This window comes from Lissotriton vulgaris, chromosome 9 (assembly GCF_964263255.1).
Source record: "Lissotriton vulgaris chromosome 9, aLisVul1.2, whole genome shotgun sequence".
In the NCBI taxonomy this organism is placed as follows: Eukaryota; Metazoa; Chordata; class Amphibia; order Caudata; family Salamandridae; genus Lissotriton; species Lissotriton vulgaris.
The window spans coordinates 13,044,502-13,068,247 of record NC_141697.1 but is presented as its reverse complement, the minus strand read 5'-3'; the positions used below and the strand labels follow the sequence as shown (position 1 = coordinate 13,068,247).

At 43.6% G+C, this 23,746-nt stretch overlaps 1 protein-coding gene across 1 annotated transcript in view; it reads left to right on the top strand.

The window, feature by feature from the left end:
* The window catches only part of TTC6 (tetratricopeptide repeat domain 6), a 1,229,706-nt gene that overhangs the window by 420,935 nt on the left and 785,025 nt on the right, over nt 1-23,746 (top strand). Inside the window, exons 13-14 of the mRNA XM_086936916.1 lie at nt 16,679-16,854; nt 21,717-21,853. Of these exons, the coding sequence (XP_086793042.1) occupies nt 16,679-16,854; nt 21,717-21,853 (313 nt within the window). The remainder of the gene's footprint in view (nt 1-16,678; nt 16,855-21,716; nt 21,854-23,746) is intronic.

Sequence of the window (23,746 nt, the reverse complement as noted above, 5' to 3'; positions counted from 1 at the left end):
AACCTTGTCAGTAATACCACCATCTATATACATATCCACTCATTCACCAACAGTTCTATATAGTCACGCATACATATATTCATTCATCATATGTAGTGAAACACCTATACATCCTGTTACACACCGACAGTCATCCAAAAGCTACTCAGACACATAATCACACATGCAAATAAACTATTGAACATCCATTTATTTGCATATACAGCTATACACACACTACCACCTTACTTCTAAGGAAACTTACACATACTTACTCTCTTAAACAATCACTTATAGAAACACATACTTATTTAAACAAGAACTCTTTGAATCTCTCACTCTCACATATATTCAGTTATATACATCAATACACACATATACTAGATTAAAACATATGTAGTTACTAATAAAGACACTAGTGAGACAGTCATTCACTCACTAACACACACATATACACACTCATCCACCCATACAGTCCTGCAGATATGCTGTCTTCAAAACACTTACAAACCGTGAGTCAGTCATTGATGCATCTATGTGCTAAGTAACACCCCCACCAAACCATACAGACACTCATACTGATACTAAAAAAACATCTAATAACCCATATACACACACATGTAGCTATTCACCAACCCATGCAGCTACTTATACACAAAGTGAAATACTGATACAACATTTAAATATTTAAACAATACTCGCTAATATATGTATTCATTAAGATACACTTAATAAGCCTAATAAGGCCTAAAACCTATGGTTTTTTCAGTGAATTTCAATGGTTTTTTATATGTTAATTCCTAACTATATAAGGCCTAAAACCTATGGTTTTTTCAGTGAATTTCAAAGGTTTTTTAAATGCCAATTCCTACCTGAATAAAGCCTGAAACCTATGTTTTTTTCAGTGAATTTGCAAGGTTTTGAAAATGCAAATTCTATTAGCGGATAACGTTTAAATATGTTAATATCCTTGTGGGACCACCTGAGCAGCCCTAGGGATCCGATTTTTGGACCGGAGCAAGATGCTCTCTGATTGGGCCGTATTTCTTGCCTTCTGCCCCCCTGATTGTGCCGTATTTCTTGGCTTCTGCGTCCCTGATTATGACGTATTTCCTGCCTCATGCGCCCTGATTGTGCCATATTTCTTGCCTTCTGCACCCTAATTGTGCTGTATTTTTTGCCTTCTGCTCCCTGATTGTGCCGTATTTGTAGCCTTCTGCCCAGTAATTGTGCCGTTTTTTCTTGCCTTCTGCCCACTGATTGTGCGGTTTGTCGGGCCTTCTGTCGCCTGATTGTGCCGTTTTTTGTGCCCCTGCCCCCCTGATTGTATTATCTTTGCCAGTGTTGGTTCGCTGCTGGTATTGCCTTTGTCCGTGTTTTTTTTTTGCTGCCGTTCTTGTCTTTGCCTTTTTTTTTCTGCCGTTATTGTCTTTGCCAGTGTTTGTTTGCTGCCGTTATTGTCTTTGCCAGTGCTTGTTCTCTGCTGGTATTATCTTTGCCAGAGCTGTGTGGGCTGTGGGAGCTGTGTGGGCTGTGAGAGCTGTGTGGGCTATGAGAGCTGTTTGGGCTGTGAGAGTGTGGGCTGTGTGGGCTGTGTGGGCTGTGAGAGCTGTGTGGGCTGTGAGGGCTGTGTGGGCTGTGAGGCCTGTGAGAGCTGTGTGGGCTGTGAGACCTGTGGGACTGTGAGAACTGTGTTGGCTGTGAGAGCTGTGTGTGCTGTGAGGGCTGTGAGGGCTGTATGGGCTGTGTGGGCTGTGTGGGCTGTGAGAGCTGTGTGGGCTGTGAGAGCTGTGTTGGCTGTGAGAGCTGTGTGGGCTGTGAGCTCTGCTTCTTTTGTGCCTCGGTCTACCTAGGCGGGCTGTGAGAGCTGTGTGGGCTGTGAGAGCTGTGTGGGATGTGAGAGCTGTGTGGGCTGTGAGGACTGTGTGGGCTGTGAGGTCTCTGTGGGCTGTGAGAGCTGTGAGAGCTGTTTGGGCTGTGAGAGTGTGAGCCATGTGGGCTGTGAGAGCTGTGTGGGCTGTGAGAACTGTATGGGCTGTGTTGGCTGTGAGAGCTGTGTGGGCTGTGAGGGCTGTGTGGGCTGTGAGAGCTGTGTGGGCTGTGAGCTCTGCTTCTTTTGTGCCTCGGTCTACCTAGCACAAGATGGATGCCAACACTTCCTGGTTTGTAGTGTTGACAGCCAATGAGCATGCAACTTTCTCTGGAAGGCATGCTGATTGGCTGCTACTGTCTATCAACACTCCAAAACAGAAGCAGTTGGCAGCCATCTTGTGCCTCAGAAGACTAAGGCACAGGAAAGCAGGAAAACAAATGTGTAGAACTCAAAAAGGGGGCAGGGTAGAAGCACCCTGACCCTCTAGACCTGCTCAGGGGGTCCCACAGGGACCCCCAAGGCCCCTAAAAATTATTATTTTTTTTTTGAAAAATCGCGGGGTGCTCGCACGGTGCGCGCACGGTGCTCGCACTGTGCGCGCTTATAGATATATAATTGATTTCAACTTGAATTTTCTCAGCAACTACTGGAGGGATTTACACCATTTAAGCAAAAGCGTGATCTGCGAATCAGACTCTACCATTTTGCCAAATTTCTTGTAATTCCGTTCAGCCGTTTGGGCTGTAGCTGTGTCTAAAGGTCCTATGGAAAATTGCATGGGGAAAACACGTTTTGGGACCCCCCTTTTTTCTCGGCCCCCGCTTCACGAATCCCCCCGAAACTTTCAGGGAAGGAGCGGAGCGTAACGCGCCATCTTCTTTGAGAAATTCACATAGATTGATCAACCGGCGCCAAAGTTATTCCCAATAGAATGTTGCGGATTTCCTATGGAAACTAGGTCCTAACTATATATACCTACTGGCGACCGCCAGTAGGTAATATATATATATATATATATATATATATATATATATATATATATATATATATATATATATATATATATATATATATATATATATATATATATATGTATATATGTATATATTACCTACTGGCGGTCGCCAGTAGGTAGTTATAGTTAGGATTGTTTTCCATAGGGAATCCGAATCCGCAACATTCTATTGGGAATAACTTTGACGTCGATTGAGGAATCTGCCTGTAATTTTCCTCAAATTTGCCTTGCTGCGCTCCGCTCCTTCCCTGAAAGTTTGGGGGGGATTCGTCAAGCGGGGGCCGAGATAAAAGGGGGGTCCCAAAACGTGTTTTCCCCATGTTAATTTCCATAGGGCGGTTGGACTCACTTTTAGCCCGAACGGCTGAATGGATTTCCACCAAACTTGGCAAAATTGTAGGGACTGGTAGCCCGATGTGCCTTTGCTATGTCTCAAGATATGTGCTCCAGTGGATTTTGAGTAATTTAGGTTAAAAAAATATATATATCTATAAGTGCGCCCCGGTACGTGCACCGGGGCGGGCACCAGCGCGCTACGCGAGTTCGCGAGCGGAAAGCTGATTGGCTCTCGGGTGTCTGTCAACATTCCAAACAGTCCAAAGCGGCCACCATCTTGTGTCTCTGTAGGATCGAGACACAAGAGGTGGCACAAACAATGGGGGAAATGACCAAAAGGGGGTAGGGTAGACCCCCTGACACCCTAGGCTTGATGTGGGGCCATAAAAGGGCCCCGCGGGGCAAAAACACTTTTTTTTTTTTCGATTTGCGCGGGGGGAGAGTACCATGGGGGAAAAAGATTGACAGATTTTTTTTTAAAAAGTAGCATTTTTTTATAAATTGGCGGTAGTTCTAAAAAGAACTGTTTTTTAATTCTTTTTGTTGTTTTATATTTTTTTATTGTTTTTTGGAACATTTTTTACTTTTTTTGGCTTTTATGAACAATTTTATATTTTTTTGTTATTTTTATGGGGACAAACAAAAAACAGGGAATTGTAAACGGCTCAACGGGAGCAAAAAAAAATCAGGAAAAAATTAAGGTTTTTTGGGGCACTTGTGGTTGTCACCAGCACGGTTGATGAGTTTAATGCTTTGCTCACCATAGCTAATTGTCCTTCCACAAAATATGCAAATTTGAATTGTCCAAACTCGGTTTGGATGTTTGGGACCATCTCCCTTGTCTCTGGACCCGATGGAGTGGGTTGCTTACTTTGGGAGGTGCTGGGAGAAGATTGGGGAGGGTTTCTGGTCAGTTCTCTGAACTCTGCCGCAGCATAGTTGTTTCGGTGCCGGCGTTGCATGTGGCGAATCATGGTGTTGTTGCCAAAAGAATACTTTTTGGCAGGGTTTTCCCTGGAAAGTACAGTGCCACAGATCATACAAGTCACCTTTGGCGCATTAACTTTTTTGAGGTCCTTTGGGATTTAAAAAAACTCCCAGACTATGTGCTCCTTTGGTTTATAGGTGGTAGTATCCTCAGGCAGGTACTGCCTCTGCTCCTCCTCCTCCTCCTCCTCCTCCTCTTCTTCTCCACCACTGTGGTGTTGTGGTGATCCTTGTGGTGGTGGTGGTGGTGGCTGAGATGCTCCTGCTGCTGCTGCTGCTGTAGCCATTTCTCAGTACAAATAGGTACAAATAGGTCTGTAAACAGGTCTTCCTCAGTCAAAGTGAAAAGTGAGAATGAGGAAAAAAGGTGGGGGCTTTCACCTTTTGGAAAACAAAACTGTCCTGAACCAATGAAAAGTGTTATTTTCAGGTCACATGACACTGGATTTTTCATTTGGAAACCAAAACTGTCCTGAACCAATGAAAAGTGTTATTTTCAGGTCACATGACCTGACGCGCTTACGCTACGCGCCCCCGGGGCGTAGCCCGGGGGCGCTTACGTAGCGCGATCGTATGCGCTTGAGTGCTTCCGGGTGCGCTTACGCCGTGCGTATCACGCGGACGCGGCTACGCGATACGTCACGATGATGTTTTCGGTCTTGGCAATAGCGCTAATGGGACGCTCACCGGTACGCGCACTGGGGCGCGCCATATGACTGCGCTTACCGGTGCGCTCACCGGTACGCGGACCGGGAGCGCTCCAGGGTAAAAAAAAAACTAAAACATGAACAATATACATAAAGAAATTGTATTACATAAATATACAATATAGGATTCATTATAAAAAATATTACATTTCAAAGCTATAGAAATTTGCTATTAAAAAACCTTTGAAATTCACTGAAAAAAACATAGGTTTAAGGCCCTATATATAGTTAGGAATTAGCATTTGAAAAACCTATGAAATTCACTGAAAAAACCATAGGTTTCACACCAGTTATAGTTAGGAATTAGCATTTAAAAAACCTTTGAAATTCACTGAAAAAACCATAGGTTTCACACCAGTTATAGTTAGGAATTAGCATTTAAAAAACCTATTAAATTCACTGAAAAAACCATAGGTTTCACACCAGTTATAGTTAGCTGGAAATTTTACTGACATAAAACCATTGAAATTCCCACGTTATAGTTAGTTGGACTCACTATAACTTGCGCGCCTGCAATGCACTGCTGATGACGTCACATATTACATCACTCATGACATGGTCAGTGACATCACTCATGACATCACTGATGACACCATCCAGTGAATGTGTGTCTTTCTGAAAAATATACTATATTCTGAAAAAAAAAAAAAAAAAAATATATATATTCACTGAAAAAATCATAGGTTATAGACCATATATAGTTAGGAATTCGCATTTACAAAACCTTATTTTACTCACACAAAACCATTGAAATTCCATATATAGTTAGTTGCACTAACTATATATCGCGCACCCGCAATCCACTGCTGATCATGTCACATATTACATCATTCATGACATGGTCAGTGACATCACTGATGACATCACTGATGACATCTCAAATGACATCACTGATGACATCACTGATGACAACATCCAGTGACTGTATGTTTCTGTAAAGTTAAAATATGTCTTACATATTGAAGAATGAGTGGATGTATAAGTGTCTGGATGAAGGATTTAATAGGTGCATGACTGACTATGAGTGAGTGATTAAATGTGTCTCACTGAGTGCATGGGTTAGTGACTAAACTGTCTTAATTTGTGCATCATTATGTCTGTTGTTCTGTAAACTGTTGCATGTGTTGATAAGTAGCTATATGAGTAACTATATGGGTTATTGATTGGTTGCCCAAGTATTTGTATGGGAGACTGAGTGTGTGTGTGGGTGGCTGGGAGGTGTATGACTCTGTGCATAGATGTGTGAGCAGTTGATTCACTAGATGTATGGTTACAAAAGTGCATGTGGAAACAGCTGTATGGGGGGTTGACTGTGTGCATGAGTGTATTGGTGAGTGAATGGATATCTCAGTGCTACATGTCAAAGTAAGTACATATGTAAAACACAGTACATGTGAGAGTTGACATATATAAATAACTGTGCATAAGAGCCAGTGAATGTGTGAGTGGCTGTATGGATCATTGTGAACTTGTATCAGGGATTGTATAAGAGAGTAAATATGTGTTAGTATATGTTTGAATAAGTAAAGTTTGTATAACTGTATAGTTGAGGAAATGGAGGTGTGATTGATTCTTTGCATGACTGACTAGGTGTGTGAGTAACTCCATGGATGAGTGACAGTCTGTGAGTGTCTGTTTACACTGATTGTATCTAAGGTTATATTAGAGTCTGAAGAGGTTCATCGTATTATCACATGAATGATATCATCAGTGATGTGATCAGTAATGTCAAATGAGATGTCATCAGTGATGTCATCAGTGATGTCATTTGAGATGTCATCAGTGATGTCATTTGAGATGTCATCAGTGATGTCACTGACCATGTCATGAATGATGTAATATGTGACATCATCAGCAGTGGATTGCGGGTGCGCGATATATAGTTAGTGCAACTGACTATATATGGAATTTCAATGGTTTTGTGTGAGTAAAATAAGGTTTTGTAAATGCGAATTCCTAACTATATATGGTCTATAACCTATGGTTTTTTCAGTGAATTTTCAAGGTTTTGTAAATGCTAATTCCTAACTATATATGGTCTATAACCTATGGTTTTTTCAGTGAATTTTCAAGGTTTTGTAAATGCTAATTCCTAACTATATATGGTCTATAGCCTATGGTTTTTTCAGTGAATATATATATATATACATACATATATAAACATATATCATCTGTATATCTATATAAATACAAACATAAATGCATGCATACATATACTTATATGCATACAGATGCATGTTATTTACATGAAAGTTGAAAAAACACTAATAAAAGCAAAGCAAAAAAGCCAACTTATTACAAACAGAATGGCTTTAACTTAAACGAGGGCGAGATCTATTGCATTTTCAATGCTTGTTTACTTTGGTTCCATCAAGAAGGCATTCAGATGTGTCACACATTTGCCATGAATTCTGAATGTTAGCACTCTAGTTGCACATTAGATCACTGTAGTAAAGCTACTGCTCACCAGGGACGTCTGCTGCTGGTATTCAAAGTGCATGTTTTAGTCTGCATGTCAGAATTTTTTTAATGAAATAGAAGAGGATTTGAGAAGTCACTCAAAATGATCCCTAATTTTTCTTTCTGAAGCACTAATCATACTTTCTATGGCAAAATTAACCCCCTCATGTTGTTCCTTTTTAAATTGAGTGTTTTCAGACCTACCACTTCATTCCAATCAAGATGGCTTCTGGTGTGCCATACTTTTGTCATAAGTAAGACTGTTAGCGCTCTAGTTGTTCTTTAGAACACTCTGGGACATTCTGTCATTGGGCTATACTTGGGGTACATCTGGGTGATATTTGGGCTACATTTAGGCTCTTTTGTCTCTGGTGGCCATCTTGGGAGACTGTAAGTCAGAATTTTTTAATGAAATTGAAGAGGGTTTGAGAAGTCACTCAAAATGTGCCCTAATTTTTCTTTCTGCAGCACTAATCATAATTCATATGGAAAAATATACCCCCTCATTTTGTTCCTTTTTAAATTAAATGTTTTAAGAGTTACCACTTTATTCCAATCAAAATGGCTTCAGGTGTGCCATACCTTTGTAATAAGTAGGACTGTTAGCGCTCTAGTTGTTCTTTAGAACACTATGGGACATTCTGTCATTGGGCTATACTTGGGCTACATCTGGGTGATATTTGGGCTACATTTGGGCTCTTTTGTCTCTGGTGGCCATTTTGGGAGACTGCATGTCAAAAATTTTTAATGAAATAGAAGAGGATTTGAAAAGTCACTCAAAATGTGCCCTAATTTTTCTTTCTGCAGCACTAATAATACCTTCTATTGCATAATATACCCCCTCATTTTGTTCCTTTTTAAATTAAATGTTTTAAGAGTTACCACTTTATTCCCATCACGATGGCTCCAGGTGTGCTATACCTTTGTAATAAGTAGGACTGTTAGCACTCTAGTTGTTCTTTAGAAAACTCTGGGACATTCTGTCATTGGGCTATACTTGGGCTACATCTGGGTGATATTTGGGCTACATTTGGGCTCTTTTGTCTCTGGTGGCCATTTTGGGAGACTGCATGTCAGAATGTTTTAATGAAATAGAAAAGGATTTGAGAAGTCACTCAAAATGTGCCCTAATTTTTCATTCTGCAGCACTAATCATACTTTCTATGGCAAAATATACCCCCTCATGTTGTTTCTTTTTAAATTAAATGTTTTAAGAGTTACCACTTTATTCCAATCAAGATGGCTTCAGGTGTGCCATACCTTTGTAATAAGTAGGACTGTTAGCGCTCTAGTTGTTCTTTAGAACACTCTGGGACATTCTGTCATTGGGCTATACTTGGGCTACATCTGGGTGATATTTGGGCTACATTTGGGCTATTTTGTCTCTGGTGGCCATTTTGGGAGACTGCATGTCAGAATGTTTTAAAGAAATAGAAAAGGATTTGAGAAGTCACTCAAAATGTGCCCTAATTTTTCATTCTGCAGCACTAATCATACTTTCTATGGCAAAATATACCCCCTCATGTTGTTTCTTTTTAAATTAAATGTTTTAAGAGTTACCACTTTATTCCAATCAAGATGGCTTCAGGTGTGCCATACCTTTGTAATAAGTAGGACTGTTAGCGCTCTAGTTGTTCTTTAGAACATTCTAGGAGGCTGCAGTAGAACACAAAGGAATCAACTGACAGTCTCTGTCCTTGTTGGATGTACATGTTTTACTGAGAATGTCAGACTTCATTTTCACATGACTGAGAAAGATAATGTGAATTTACAGAAAATATGCTTGCAGTTTAGCTTATAGATCCCCTTCCAAACCACTGTGGGAAAATCATGAGATATTAGTTTTCTTTCAAACAATATTCATGATATCACAGCAGAAGGTTTTTTCACACGGTAAAATCACCTTAAAACCCACCACAATTCCTAAAACGAGTATGGTACCATCAACAAATGATTTATAATGTAACTAAAGTCCTAAAACCCTCTATTAACTACAATGCTTTTTAATGAGGTGCTATCATGTATATTGGTCCCAAGATGGCTGCCAACACTTCTTGGATGAAGTGCTGACAGCCAATCAGATCAGATGTGTGGTTAGGCTCCGCCCAGATATATATCTTTTTTTGAACCTAAATTACTCAAAATCCACTGGAGCACATATATTGAGACCTAGCAAAGGCACATCGGGCTAACAGTCCCTACAATTTTGCCAAGTTTCGTGCAAATCCATTCAACCGTTCGAGCTAAAAGTGAGGCCAACCGCCCTATGGAAATTAACATGGGAAAAACGCGTTTTGGGACCCCTCTTTTTTCTCGGCCCCCCCTTGATGAAATCCCCCCAAATTGTCAGGGGCTGCTCAGACACAAAATGTTCCATTTTCCTGAAAATTCCAGCCAATTCCGTCCACAAACGCCAAAGTTATTAGACATAGAATTTTCAAAAATCCCATAGAGAAAAAATCCTAACTATATATACCTACTGGCGACCGCCAGTAGGTAATATATATATATATATATATATATATATATATATATATATATATATATATATATATATATATATATATATATATATATACACACACATATATGTATGCCCAAAACCACCTCTCCAATACCGAGGAGTAAGAGGCCACACTGGGGAAATCCTGTCAGGAGCCTTTATTGTGGACACAGGGCATGATGCATTTCGGCGACCCTTCGCCTTGTCAGATGCCTCCACACACGGAACAGTACTCCATCTCCGGTTTAAAAGTCTCCTCCAATTCTCTGATTGGTCGCAGAACTTGGCCCAATGCTGACTAAGTGCACACCTTCTGAAGTCTTAAAATCATGACTACATATCCCAGAATTCACCTGGATGGGAAGGTAATGCACGGGGCATCGAATGAACGATTGTCCTCGGGGAGAAACGATGGCTGCTGTGGTGATGTCTGGTCCCGTGGAGGATGGGTGTCCTATGGCTCCCTCGTGCCCCCACTGACGTCCCAGCCCCTCCTGTGTACACTGGGCGGGCCGCAAGTCGGGATACAATGATTCCCTGCTCCTCGCACAGTGTCGAGCTGCTCCTGGCGACAGCCCTGTCCCAGTTTTAACAGTCAGAGGCGGGCCTGGAGCTACCAATACCTTGGTGAGGCTGCGAATGTGCCAGCAATGCTCCGGCCTCAGAACGGGACGTGGCCACCTAGTCACGCTGCTGGCCAGCGCGATAATATGTCCAAAACCACCTCTACAATACCGAGGATTAGGAGGCCACACGGAGGAAATCCTGTCAGGAGCCTTTATTGTGGACACAGGGCATGATGCATACGGTGACCCTTCGCCTCGTCAGATGCCTCCACACACGGAACAGTACTCCATCTCCGGTTTAAAAGTCTCCTCCAGTTCTCTGATTGGTCGCAGAACTTGGCCCAATGCTGACTAAGTGCACACCTTCTGTAGTCTTAAAATCATGACTACATATCCCAGAATTCACCCTGATGGGAAGGTATATATATATATATATATATATATATATATATATATATATATATATATATATATATATATATATATATATATATATATATATATATATATATATATATATATATATATATATATATATATATATATAACATCCAATCAAATCAAAATAAACTTTATTCGGTTTTTCAGAAATAAAAACCATAAATGTATGCTAAAACACAGCCCTACAGTACAGATTAGTCATTAATGCATCATATAAAAACAGAGAACATATAATCATTAGCAGCCCTAATACATAATAATTGTACTCACAAATCAAGACATAAATATATAAAAATAATTAATCATAACTGACCCTAGACTTGATTGCAGACTTTAGAAAGACAACAATAAAAGTGACACAATCTTCCCTCAGTAACTGAAGAAACAGGAGAGCTGGCCGAGCCTGTATAAAGTTTATCTTTTCTAAAACAGGAACTAAAAAGTATTTCCGGAGGACATCATAAAACTTACATAAAAACATAAAGTGTAAAATATCCTGTGGGGACAACCCGTCGCAACCACAGGGTGCTAAGTGTTGGCCTTTTCGGCAAGCAGAAGATGAAATAGATCGAAACTAAATCTGGTCAACAGATAGCGATCATAATTCGTAAGAGCCCCCAATAAGTATGGCTCAGCCCCTAGTGTGGTTTTCAACATAGCAAATTTACGCACACTAGGTTTAGACAACTCGATCTTCCCCCTTTCCTGTGATTTCAGAGTAAAAAAAGCTTCCTTGATTAATCCTATCTTTTTTGCAAATTGTATCGGGGTTGCTGAAAAGATTGGGCGATCACGTTTTTCCAGCATTTCTTTTATGTACTGAAACCACGGGATTCTCAGCATGTTGTCAAGTTTCATGCAATCTTTTAAAATTTGTTGCGTCTTCAGCAAATGCTCGTTTATCGATATTTAACCAAAAAATAATAGGATGCAGGGTCAAAGTATCACACAAAAAGGGCATGCCTAGTTCTTCATGCACTATCAAATTAGCTGTACCTCCAGGCACTCCTAACACACGCTTTAAAATTTTATTTTCCGTCACATGCAATCTGTCCAGACTACTGTAACCCCAAATTTCACTCCCATAAGCAGCGGCTGCAACACTTCATGATGTATTTTCATTAATCCCGCAATTGGTCTATTACCTAATTTGGAGGCAAAATCAAATGTAGCACCATTCAGTCTCATCAAGTCTCCCTCTTTTCTCTGTTTTAATGGGCCCCAGGTAAGTTTATCATCTAAAACCACGCCCAGGTAAGAAAAAACATCAGTGCGTGGGATCGTAGCTGTGCCTGCTCTAAACTGAAAGCGGGATTTTTCCTGAGCCCCGAACTGCATGACAAATGATTTTGAGTTGTTGACTGTCAAATCCTGATCTCCCATAAAAGTGGAAAAAAGTTCCAGAAGCGTCTGCAAACCCCGAGCAGTTCTTGAGATAAGAACAGCGTTGTCCACGTATAAAAGAATTGGAAGTGGGCACCTCCCTATGTATGGACAGTCAACAGCTGCAGCCGACAAGACCTTGTCGAGATCGTTGATATAGAGGTTTAAGAGGAAGGGTGCTAAAATACATCCTTGTCGCACCCCCTCCGTAGAGCAAACGGCCTAGAAACCTCCATGTTCTCAGAGAACTGCACCTAAGCAATGGTTTCATGGTGTAGATCCTGTAGGAAATTCACAATGCTACAGTCAGCTCCCATGGCCCTCATGTACAGCCACAGCTTCTCCCGATTTACGCAATCGAATGCCGAGGACAAATCCATGAAGGCCAGGTAGATGGTTCCAGACCGTGCAATTGTATATTAATTGTATAATTGTATACATATATATATATATATATATATATATATATATATATATATATATATATATATATATATATATATATATATATATATATACATATAGATTATATATATATATTTATCTGTACTGAAAGCAAATTAACACATGATCTGTGAAATCAACATAACAGCACAGAGAGAGAGAAAACAATGAAAGATAAACTTCTGTGAAAAAATTATAGGATTCTGACCTCAGTGAAAAAGATGGCGTAAGACGGCCTGTCTAACCGCTGCATCTTTCTGTTGTGCAGATTGAAGACTGTAATGTCTTGTGAACGTGTGGACATTTTTCCATGTCGCAGCATGGCAGATATTTTCCAGAGTCGGTGTGACTCTGGCTGTGGCAGCTGCTACAGCATTATTTGCTGGAGTAAGAAGAAGAAGAAGAAGAAGACTTTATTGCGTGATTTAAAAAAAGCCTTTGCAAATTACAAAATGTAAAAATCTTTTTTTTTTAAAATATACATTTAAAAGAAGGCGTGAGTTCCAGTCCAGTGTAGATGAGAGTGGCAGATGGACCTTGCCGAGTTGTTATGCTAATGGAGGTTCACAGGTTTGTGTCCCATCACAATTTTTTTTTGCTGCTTGATCTAAAAACCTTACTAGGGCACAGTTTAATTTGGTGTTCCGAGGATCGAAGCATGCCAGAACTGCTGCTCTGCACGATCTAGCCATGTTTATATTCCAGAGTTTCCCGTCTTTCATGCAGCAGGATTGAGCAGACGCATAGAATATGTATAATGTCTTCTTTATGATTCCCACAAAGTCGGCAGTGTTCGTGGCCGGGAATTCTTTTCCATTTTGGCAAGTGACACGACAAATTGATAACTCCCATTCTCAATTTTAAGAAGCTTAGTTTTGTTCGAGCAGTGAATGATAAAGTTAGATACTGCTGTGGCTTCAGCTGGACATAGGATTGCAACGTCATCCAACCGTGACTTCTTTTTGCTAGCCGAGCCTTCCACTGAAGAAAGTTTTTTTGCACTTATTTTTGCTAGCCGTTTAAATTCGTTTTGGCTTACTTGCAGGTTCCAAAGGTCATTCAGGCCTAGAGTTCTTAACCCTTTTTCCCAATAGTCGTGACCTGCTCGCCATAGGTTCGTGTTGAGACAGACCCATAGATGTTGAGCTAGGCTACCTTCCTTTGATGACCTCAATTTGTGACAGCACATTAGAAAACTCATAGCTCTGGCCAGTAGTTGGTTGCAGATGCCCAATTCCATCCTGATTTGGGCCGGTGATGTTTGAGTTGGTAGCTTAAACACTGTTCTGTAGATTTTTTCGATGATTTTGTCCAGTTGACCCTTTTAGCCCCTCACTTCCGTAGGTTAATGTTGGAATAATTTTAGCCTGCGCGACGCGCATTGTTGGAGCAAATGTTGGGCCAAATAGCGTCTTATGTATGGTACTGATTGCAAAAGCAAGTGCTGCCCCCTTCTTTTTTTGTTCTTCTAGATGGGTTTTGTATCTGCCGTTGTTATCAAATAGGACGCCACGGTACTTATGGCAGTTGGATTCAGCAATGCTTTCCCGGTTCAGGGCTGGAGTAGCAAACAATGCTGTAGAAGCTGCCAGAGTTCTGGTAGAATGTACCTAGGCTTTCCTTTGTAGAGGTTTGTTGGCATTTTCATGGCAGAAATGAATAGTAAATGGAAGTCATCTGGCGATTGTAGCCTTTGTCACTGCAGTTCCAAGTGTTGCTTGACCATAGGCTACTAACAGTTGATCTGAACTTCTGATATCTTTAGTCTTCTGTAAGTAAAATTTTAAACAGCGCTTAACATCCAGAGTGTAATGCTCTTTCAGCTGGATTGGAGGGATTCGGAAAGAAAGTTCTTAACGTCACCGGTTCATTCAGGTGAAATTGTGACGGTACTTTAGGGGTTAATCTAGGATTGGTTCAAAGGGTTACATAGTCTTGAGTACAATGTAAAAAAGGTTCCTTAATAGTGAAAGCTTGGATTTCACTAACCCTTCTTGCGGAAGTCAGAGCCAGTAAAAGGGCGACCTTCCAAGTGAGGAATTTAAGATCTCACTTGGAATTCCTCAAGTCGTCGTCAACGGTGGTGGCTTCGTCAATGATTTTTTCGTTGATGATTCGTCAAGGATAGACTTAGGTCTTGCCGTGATCAATATTCTGGTAGTCAGAATAGGTGACTTAATGGCCGTCTTCGAGATAGTTGCGGTCGATGATGGGGCAGAGGAAGTCACACAAATTGTCATCGAGGAGGGCGTCGGCGAGACAGCTTTAACAAGTCCTTTTAGTAGAAGATGCTTTTTTAGACTCCTTGACCGATGTAGAGGGTGGAGACAGCTTTGACCCAGAGGTAAGCTTTGGTGACCTCTGTGAATGCTCAGTGACATCATTGGAAGATTTGAGTTGTTTTCTTCCCTCACTAGAAGAGCTGTCAAGTGATCTAGCTCTCCTGCTAGAAGCAGAGGATCGGTCATCCTCCTAAGCCGAAGAAGATTTAAGCCATAAAAACAGTCTTGCCTCCCTATCCCTAGGAGTCTTGCTAGGGAAGGTACGACCGTTCTTGCAGTCTTTGGACTCATGCTTCGGGTAGAGGCAATAAAGGCAATCGTTATGTTGGTTATCAACATGGACCATCTTTTTATCACAGGTTCTGCAAGGTTTGAACAGGGTTTTCCTGTCAGACATCTTTTCCCTACCACACGACGTGTGGTGAAAATCAGGCATGTGAATCTATGAAAGCCAAAACTGGATAACTGTAGTTACAAGTAAGTAACTTGTTTTCTTCAGCGTTACTGCTAGCCCTGGCCTCCAGGAATCTGTTTTACAAAAGCTCTTATTTCCCAGCCTTGCTTTGTGTCACTTTAGCAGTACTTTTAGCTCTGGGCTGCAGGAGTTAGTGTTTGAAAACATCATCTTTCCCCACTTTATGGCCTGTGTTACCCAAGCCTAGCTCTGGCAAACAGTGTTAGTAAAGACTATATTCCTTTGCACTGTCTTTATTACTCAAGCAGGTGCCAGTTCTAGAATAGGTCTTGTTTCCCCAGCCCTGTTCTTTTACTTCAGCAGTAATACCACCTCAAGGCAACAGGAGTTGGTGTTACAATAGATCTTGTTTTCAGAGCCCAGTTTTCTGTTGCTTTAGCAGTACTCCCACCTCTGCCCAGCAGGAGTCAGTGATCAGATCTTATTTTACCAGCCCTTGCTCTGTTACTTCAGCAGTACTCCCACCTCTGCCCAGCAGGAGTCAGTGATCAGATCTTGTTTTCAGAGCCCCGTTTTCTGTTGCTTCAGCAGTACTCCCACCTCTGCCCAGCAGGAGTCAGTGATCAGATCTTATTTTACCAGCCCTTGCTCTGTTACTTCAGCAGTACTCCCACCTCTGCCCAGCAGGAGTCAGTGATCAGATCTTGTTTTCAGAGCCCAGTTTTCTGTTGCTTCAGCAGTACTCCCACCTCTGCCCAGCAGGAGTCAGTGATCAGATCTTGTTTTCAGAGCCCCGTTTTCTGTTGCTTTAGCAGTACTCCCACCTCTGCCCAGCAGGAGTCAGTGATCAGATCTTATTTTACCAGCCCTTGCTCTGTTACTTCAGCAGTACTCCAACCACAAGACAGGAGGAGTTAATGTTTGAATAGGTCTTGTTTTCTCAGCCCAGTTCTGTGTTATTCAGCAGTACTCACACCTCTGAAAAGCAGCAGGAAGTTGAGAAAGTTACACCGAGTACATATATGTACGAAAAGCAGAAGCTTTGTAACCCGGAGCAAACCTCGACAGTCCATTCCCAGGAGCTCTGTTACATCAGCAGAACTCTCAGCAATGCCCAGTGAGTGACACTGTAGTATCTGACAGATTTCCAGGTTTGTGTAACGTCAGTAACATTTCTGGTATGAGACTTGCATTTACCCTGTTATTAACTTTGTCCCCCTTCGTCAAAGTGATTCAAGAGGGAGACCTTTTGTATCAAACGTTCATCTGACTTTTTCTGGGTTTCAGACGCCTATTTGTCCAAAGCTGAAATCTGCAAGAGCCAAGGGGACATCACGTTGGCCATCATCAACTATTCTCAAGCCCTGAAGTGCCGGCCAGAGGATGGCGATATATATTACAGCCGCGCCGAGATGTACGAGCGCAGGGGCGAGCTCATTCTGGCCATGGACGACTACGCACAGGTGGGCACGTGACATTCATCATAGAATGGCAGATAAGTGGGATCGTCAGAGCGGGCTCCTTTAGCCATTGATGCACAGGTGGGCTCCAAACCCTTTCTTGATGGTTACACATGTCACAGCTGGGCAGATAAGTGTGGCCCTGAGCGCGTGCTTCTTCTGCCCATGGGCACACAGTTTAGCTCCCCCCTCGTGATGGTGGTGTATATTATAGCAATGCACATAAGTAATACCTTTAGATCATCTTTGTGTGACACTTAAAGCACAGGTATGTCCTGTTCACAATGAAAAGATAATAGTCTTAAAATTCATTCTCCCTTGATCAGTATCCTGATGAACGATTGAATGAAAAATGTATGTAGTGCGATAAATACCCTACTAAGGTGTGTGGCATTTAAACAGAAGGAATAAGCCAGCTGCAGAGAGCACCTAAAAAATGCCAAAGTTTTGATTTGTTTTCCTAAAAAGCAAGTAATTGGCTCCAGAACTGACTTCAAGAGGCAGCTCATTCCAGAGTTTGAAGGAGAGCTCGTAAATGGCTTCTCAGGTAGACAGGCCTTTTTTATTCTAGGAATAGTGAGTGAGAATCCAGAAGTCGAGTAAAGAGATCACTCCTTTACCCTAAAGACAACTTGGCTCAGACGTCCCACCATTCTAATGGACGGGCATTCCACAGCATGGTAAATAGGTCGGACCATGAAAATGTGAACCTTCTGCCTGTAGATGCACGGTGGCTCCCCCCTTCCTGATGGTGATGTGTATCACAGCAAGACTTATAAGTTTGACCCTCAGAGCACACTCCTTCTACTCCCAGAAGCGCAGGTGGGCTTTCACTTTTCCTGATGGTGGCGTATTGCACAAAGTACTTCTGCCCCTGGGGACACAGGTGGTCTCCCCCCTTCCTGAAGGTGGCATACTGCACAGGGTATTTCTGCTACCCATGGGCACACAGGTGAGCTCCCCTCTTCCAGATGATGGCGTACTGCACAGCGTACTTCTGCTACCCATGGACACACAGGTGGGCTCCCCCTTCCTGTTGGTGGCGTATTGAACAGCGTGCTTCTTTTACACATGGGCACACAGGTGGGATTCCCCTTACTGATGGTGGCTTATTACACAGTGTGCTTCTTCTACCCATGGGCACACAGGTGAGCTCCCCCCTTCCAGATGATGGCGTACTGCACAGCGTACTTGTGCTACCCATGGGCACACAGGTGGGCTCCCCCTTCCAGATGATGGCGTATTGAACTGCGTGCTTCTTTTACCCATGGGCACACAGGTGAGCTCCCCTCTTCCAGATGATGGCGTACTGCACAGTGTACTTCTGCTACCCATGGGCACACAGGTGGGCTCCCCCTTCCAGATGATGGCGTACTGCACAGCGTACTTGTGCTACCCATGGGCACACAGGTGGGCTCCCCCTTCCTGATGGTGGCGTATTGAACAGCGTGCTTCTTTTACACATGGGCACACAGGTGGCTTCCCCCCTTCCTGATGGTTAAATATATTACAGCAGGGTAGATAGGCTGACCATGAGATTGTGCTCCTTCTGCCTATAGCTGCACTGTGCCCCCGGCCCTTCCTGATGGTGGCGTAATGTACAGAGTGCTTCAACCCATGGGCACACAGGTGGACTCCCCCCTTCCTGAAGGTGGCGTATTGCACAGCGTGCTTCTTCTACTCTTGCGTACATAGGTGGGCTCCCCCCTTCCTGATGGTGGCGTATTGTACAGGGTGCTTCTACCCATGGGCACACAGGTGGGCTCCCCTCTTCCTGAAGGTGGCGTATTGCACAGCGTGCATCTTCTACTCATGCGTACATAGGTGAGCTCCCCCCTTCCTGAAATTGGCGTATTGCACAGCGTGCTTCTACCCATGGGCACATAGGTGGGCTCCCCCCTTCCTGATGTTGATGTGTATCACAGCAAGACTTATAAGTTTGACCTTCAGAGCACGCTCCTTCTACTCCCAGAAGCGCAGGTGGGCTTCCACCTTTCCTGATGGTGGCGTATTGCACAAAGTACTTTTGCCCAAGGGCACACCGGTGGTCTCCCCACTTCCTGAAGGTGGCGTATTGCACAGCATGCTTCCTCTGCCCATGGGCACACCGGTGGGCTCCCCATTCCTGATGGTGCCATATTGCAGAGCGTGCTTCTTCTACACATAGGCACACAAGTGGGATTCCCCTTACTGATGGTGGCTTATTGCACAATGTGCTTCTTCTACCCATGCGCCCCATGGGCACAGAGGTGGGCTCCCCCCTTCCTGATAGTGCCAGTCATCCCAGAAGACTGGAAACGCACAGAAGTCAAGCCCCTGCTCAAGAAGCACTCGGCAGACCCTTCAGACCTCAAGAACTACCAAACCATCTCCCTCCTTCCCTTCGCGGCCAAAGTCACTGAGAAGACCGTCAACGCCCTACTAACAAAATTCATTACAGAGAACTCCATCCTCGACCCCTCTCAATCCAGATTCTGCAGCAACCACAGCACTGAGACCGCCCTTCTAGCCGCCACAGATGATATCCGTGCCCTCCTCGACCAAGGCCCACACCGGAGCCTTGATCCTACTCGACCTCTCCGTAGTCCCGACAAGTCTCCCACTGCACACTCGTGCCAGACTCCATGACTCCGGCATACGGGGAACCACCCTTGAATGGCTCCGCTCCATCCTCACCGGCTGGAACCAAAGAATCCGACTGCCACCCTTCCTTTCCGAACCCAGAGATCAACTGCAGAGTGCCTCAAGGATCATCACTAAAACCTACACCCTTCAACATCGACATGGCCCCCCTCGCCGCCATCTCAGATAGCACAGACTCAACATAGTCTCCTACACCAAACTCAGCTTCCAGGAAGGAATGAACGACTTTGCATCCTTGATGAGCAGCAGCTGCCTGAAGCTCAACTCAGAGAAGACAGAGGTCCTCATCCTCGGACCCTCCCCCACCGCAGGGGACAACACCAGGTGGCCCACCGCCCTCGGCAGCCCACCCACCCCCACCGACCATGCCCAGAACCTCTGCATCTTGCTTGACTCCTTCCTCTCCATGACCCGACAGGTCAATACCATCACCTCCACCTGTGTCAACACCCTCTGCATCCTTCGCAAGACCTTCAAATGGATCCCCCCGAATTAAGAAAACCCGTCACCCACGCACTCATAAACGCCCTCTACCAGACCATACAGAACACAGCAGCCAGACTCGTCCTCTGCATCCCTCGACATGAACACATCACCCAACACCTTCGAGGCCTCCATTGGCTGCCCGTCTAGAAGAGAGTAACCTTCAAGATACTCACCCGCGCCTTCAAATGCCTCCATAACACCAAGCCCCAATACCTCAATGAGAGAATCTCCTTCTGCGTACCCTAGAAAACCTCCGATCCACCGACCTCCCTCTCTGCGCATCTGCAGAGCCAGAACGGGCGGAAGGGCCTTCTCCTACATCGCGGCCAAGACCTGGAACGAGCTCCCGATCAACATCAGACGCTCCCCGACTCTGCACACCTTCAGGAAGACACTCAAGATCTGGCTCTTTGACTGAACAGAGCAGCTGAACCCTCTCCTCCATCGCCTTGAGACCCTCACGGGTGAGTAGCGTGCTTTACAATTCCCTGATTGATTGATTGATTGTGCTCCTTCTGCCTATACATGCACTGTGGCCGCCCCTTCCTGATTGTGGCATATTGCACAGCTTGCTTCTTCTGTCCATGGGCACACAGGTGGGCTCCCGCCTTTCTGATTGTGGCATATTGCACAGCTTGCTTCTTCTGTCCATGGGCACACAGGTGGGCTCCCGCCTTTCTGATAGTGGCACACTGCACAGCTTGCGTCTTCTACCCAAAGGCACTCAGTTGGGCTTCCTCTTCCTGATGTTGATGTGTATCACAGCAAGACTTGTAAGTTTGACCTTCAGAGCACGCTCCTTCTACTCACAGGCGCACAGGTGAGCTTCCAACATCCTGATGATGGCGTATATCACAGGAGGCCCCATAAGTGGGAACCTTAAAGTGCACTTCTACCCTAGAATCAAAAGACTAGATTTTGAACTGTAAAGATAAGCCTGCCATTGGGGAAGAACTGTTGCTAGTTTGATCTATTTCTGATGGATGCATCTGCCTGTGGATTCCTCACCTTTTGAATTACCTCCATGCTCAGGTTTCCACAGAAACCTTTCTCCTCAGCTCTCCCACTTTGACGAGGATGTCACAATGGAACGGTTCAAATTCAAGCCATGTAGGGAATGTGGGGGTCACATTATAAAAGTGGTTCGGAGATGATGGTAGATTGTGTTCATTAGTTGCCTGAACCTAGATACCAGAGATACTGGGGGCCCTGCGGGAACTGGGAATAGGACATTGGAGGCATTGGGGACCGTTGACATTTGTTCTGAACCACCATTAGAGTGTGCAGGGCTTAGTTTTATTGCGACATTAAAGTACGTCTCTTTTTATTAAGCCGAGCACAGGGCTGGGCAATGCATTATTGTGTCTGTTGTTTGAGTGTTGAGTTCTAAGTCCTTGAGAAGCCTTTCACTGCTTGTCCTCACTACCCTGAGAGTCAAGTGGGGAAGAGGTGTAGTTGGCCCTGTTTACCGACCCATAATAGGAAGGACCCCAGGACAGGACAGGCAACTGACCCCTAGCACCATGCTTGTGGCCCACTAATCCCTCTCTGCCCAGTGCCCCCTCCCAACGGGGACTGTCACTTCCCCGGTTAAATTGTACACTTTATTTGCCCTTGTGAAATCTCACACTTTTCTATTTGATTTTCCCTGGGAATGCTTAAAGGTGTTTCTTGCTTTATCATGAGCAATGGGTGAGTTTTGGAAAACTGGTAACTTTATACCTTTCAATTCACAGAGTTTCCTCTACAACCCTCAAAGGACAGAGGCTATGATGAAGCACGGGCTACACCAATTTGAGAATGGCAACTGGAACGCTGCAATCTTGGATTTCACTGCTCTTCTTAAGCAAAACCACAACGACGCACAAGCAAGGTCTCTGCACACCTAGGATGGGGGAATATGGAGGAACGAGTTAAAAAAAGTGCCCCAGATTGCACATCAGTTGTCCTGAAGTAGAGATGTCATTGGGTCACCTCTAAAAGTGCTCGCTGTGGACCGAAGTTTTCAGTTCCTTCCTGTAACACTTGTCACCCTAGACCAGGCTTGTCAGTTACCTGTCTTTAATGGTGGCTCCCAGGCCACATTCTTCACTAAGCCTTAAACTTGCAGTTCTGTAAAGATTTAGAATGGTTTTCCCTTTCTTGATTACTTTGTAATGTGAGGATTAACCATTAACCTCTCTCATGAGTCCAAATCCACAGGTACCTTTTCCCTTTATCTAGACAAAAGATTATATTAGTTTTCAAGGTCTCATATTTTCGTATCTCATTCTACAGTCTTTTCTTTGACTCTCTTGGAATTTGAAATGTTTCTTATGTATAAATTGGTATTTTTATAGCACAAATCTAGCTCTGAAGCAGCGGAGCTCTACACATTAAGACAAGTTCCTAGGTGATAGTAGATAATCAACATTAGATGAGGGGTTGAGAGAGGATAGTAGATTGTGTACATTAGATGAGGGGTTGAGAGCGGACAGTAGATTGTGTAGATTAGATGAGGGGTTGAGAGAGGACAGTAGATTGTGTACATTAGATGAGGGGTTGGGAGAGGATAGTAGATTGTGTACATTAGATGAGGGGTTGAGAGAGGATAGTAGATTGTGTACATTAGATGAGGGGTTGAGAGAGGATAATAGATTGTGTACATTAGATGAGGGGTTGAGAGAGGACAGTAGATTGTGTACATTAGATGAGGGGTTTAGAGAGGATAGTAGATTGTGTACATTAGATGACGGGTTGAGAGCGGATAGTAGATTGTGTACATTAGACCAGGGGTTGAGAGAGGATAGTAGATTGTGTACATTAGATGAGGGGTTGAGAGAGGATAGTAGATTGTGTACATTAGACCCGGGGTTGAGAGAGGACAGCACATTGTGTACATTAGATGAGGGATTGAGAGAGGACAGTAGATTGTGTACATTAGATGAGGGGTTGAGAGAGGATAGTAGATTGTGTACATTAGCTGAGGGGTTGAGAGAGGATAGTAGATTGTGTACATTAGATGAGGGGTTGAGAGAGGACAATAGATTGTGTACATTAGATGAGGGGTTGAGAGAGGACAAAACATTGTGTACATTAGATGAGGGGTTGAGAGAGGACAGTAGATTGTGTACATTAGATGAGGGGTTGAGAGAGGACAAAACATTGTGTACATTAGATGAGGGGTTGAGAGAGGACAGTAGATTGTGTACATTAGATGAGGGGTTGAGAGAGGATAGTAGATTGTGTACATTAGACCAGGGGTTGAGAGAGGATAGCAGATTGTGTACATTAGATGCGGGGTTGAGAGAGGATAGTAGATTGTGTACATTAGACCAGGGGTTGAGAGAGGACAGTAAATTGTGTACATTAGATGAGGGGTTGAGAAAGGACAGTAGATTGTGTACATTAGATGAGGGGTTGAGAGAGGATAGTAGATTGTGTACATTAGACCAAGGGTTGAGAGAGGATAGTAGATTGTGTACATTAGACCAGGGGTTGAGCGAGGATAGTAGATTGTGTACATTAGACCAGGGGTTGAGAGAGGACAGTAGATTGTGTACATTAGATGAGGGGTTGAGAGAGGACAGTAGATTGTGTACATTAGATGAGGGGTTGGTCGAGGATAATAGATTGTGTACATTAGATGAGGGGTTGAGAGATGACAGTATATTGTGTACATTAGATGAGGGGTTCAGAGAGGATAGTAGATTGTGTACATTAGACGAGGGGTTGAGAGAGGATAGTAGATTGTGTACATTAGACCAGGGGTTGAGAGAGGACAGTA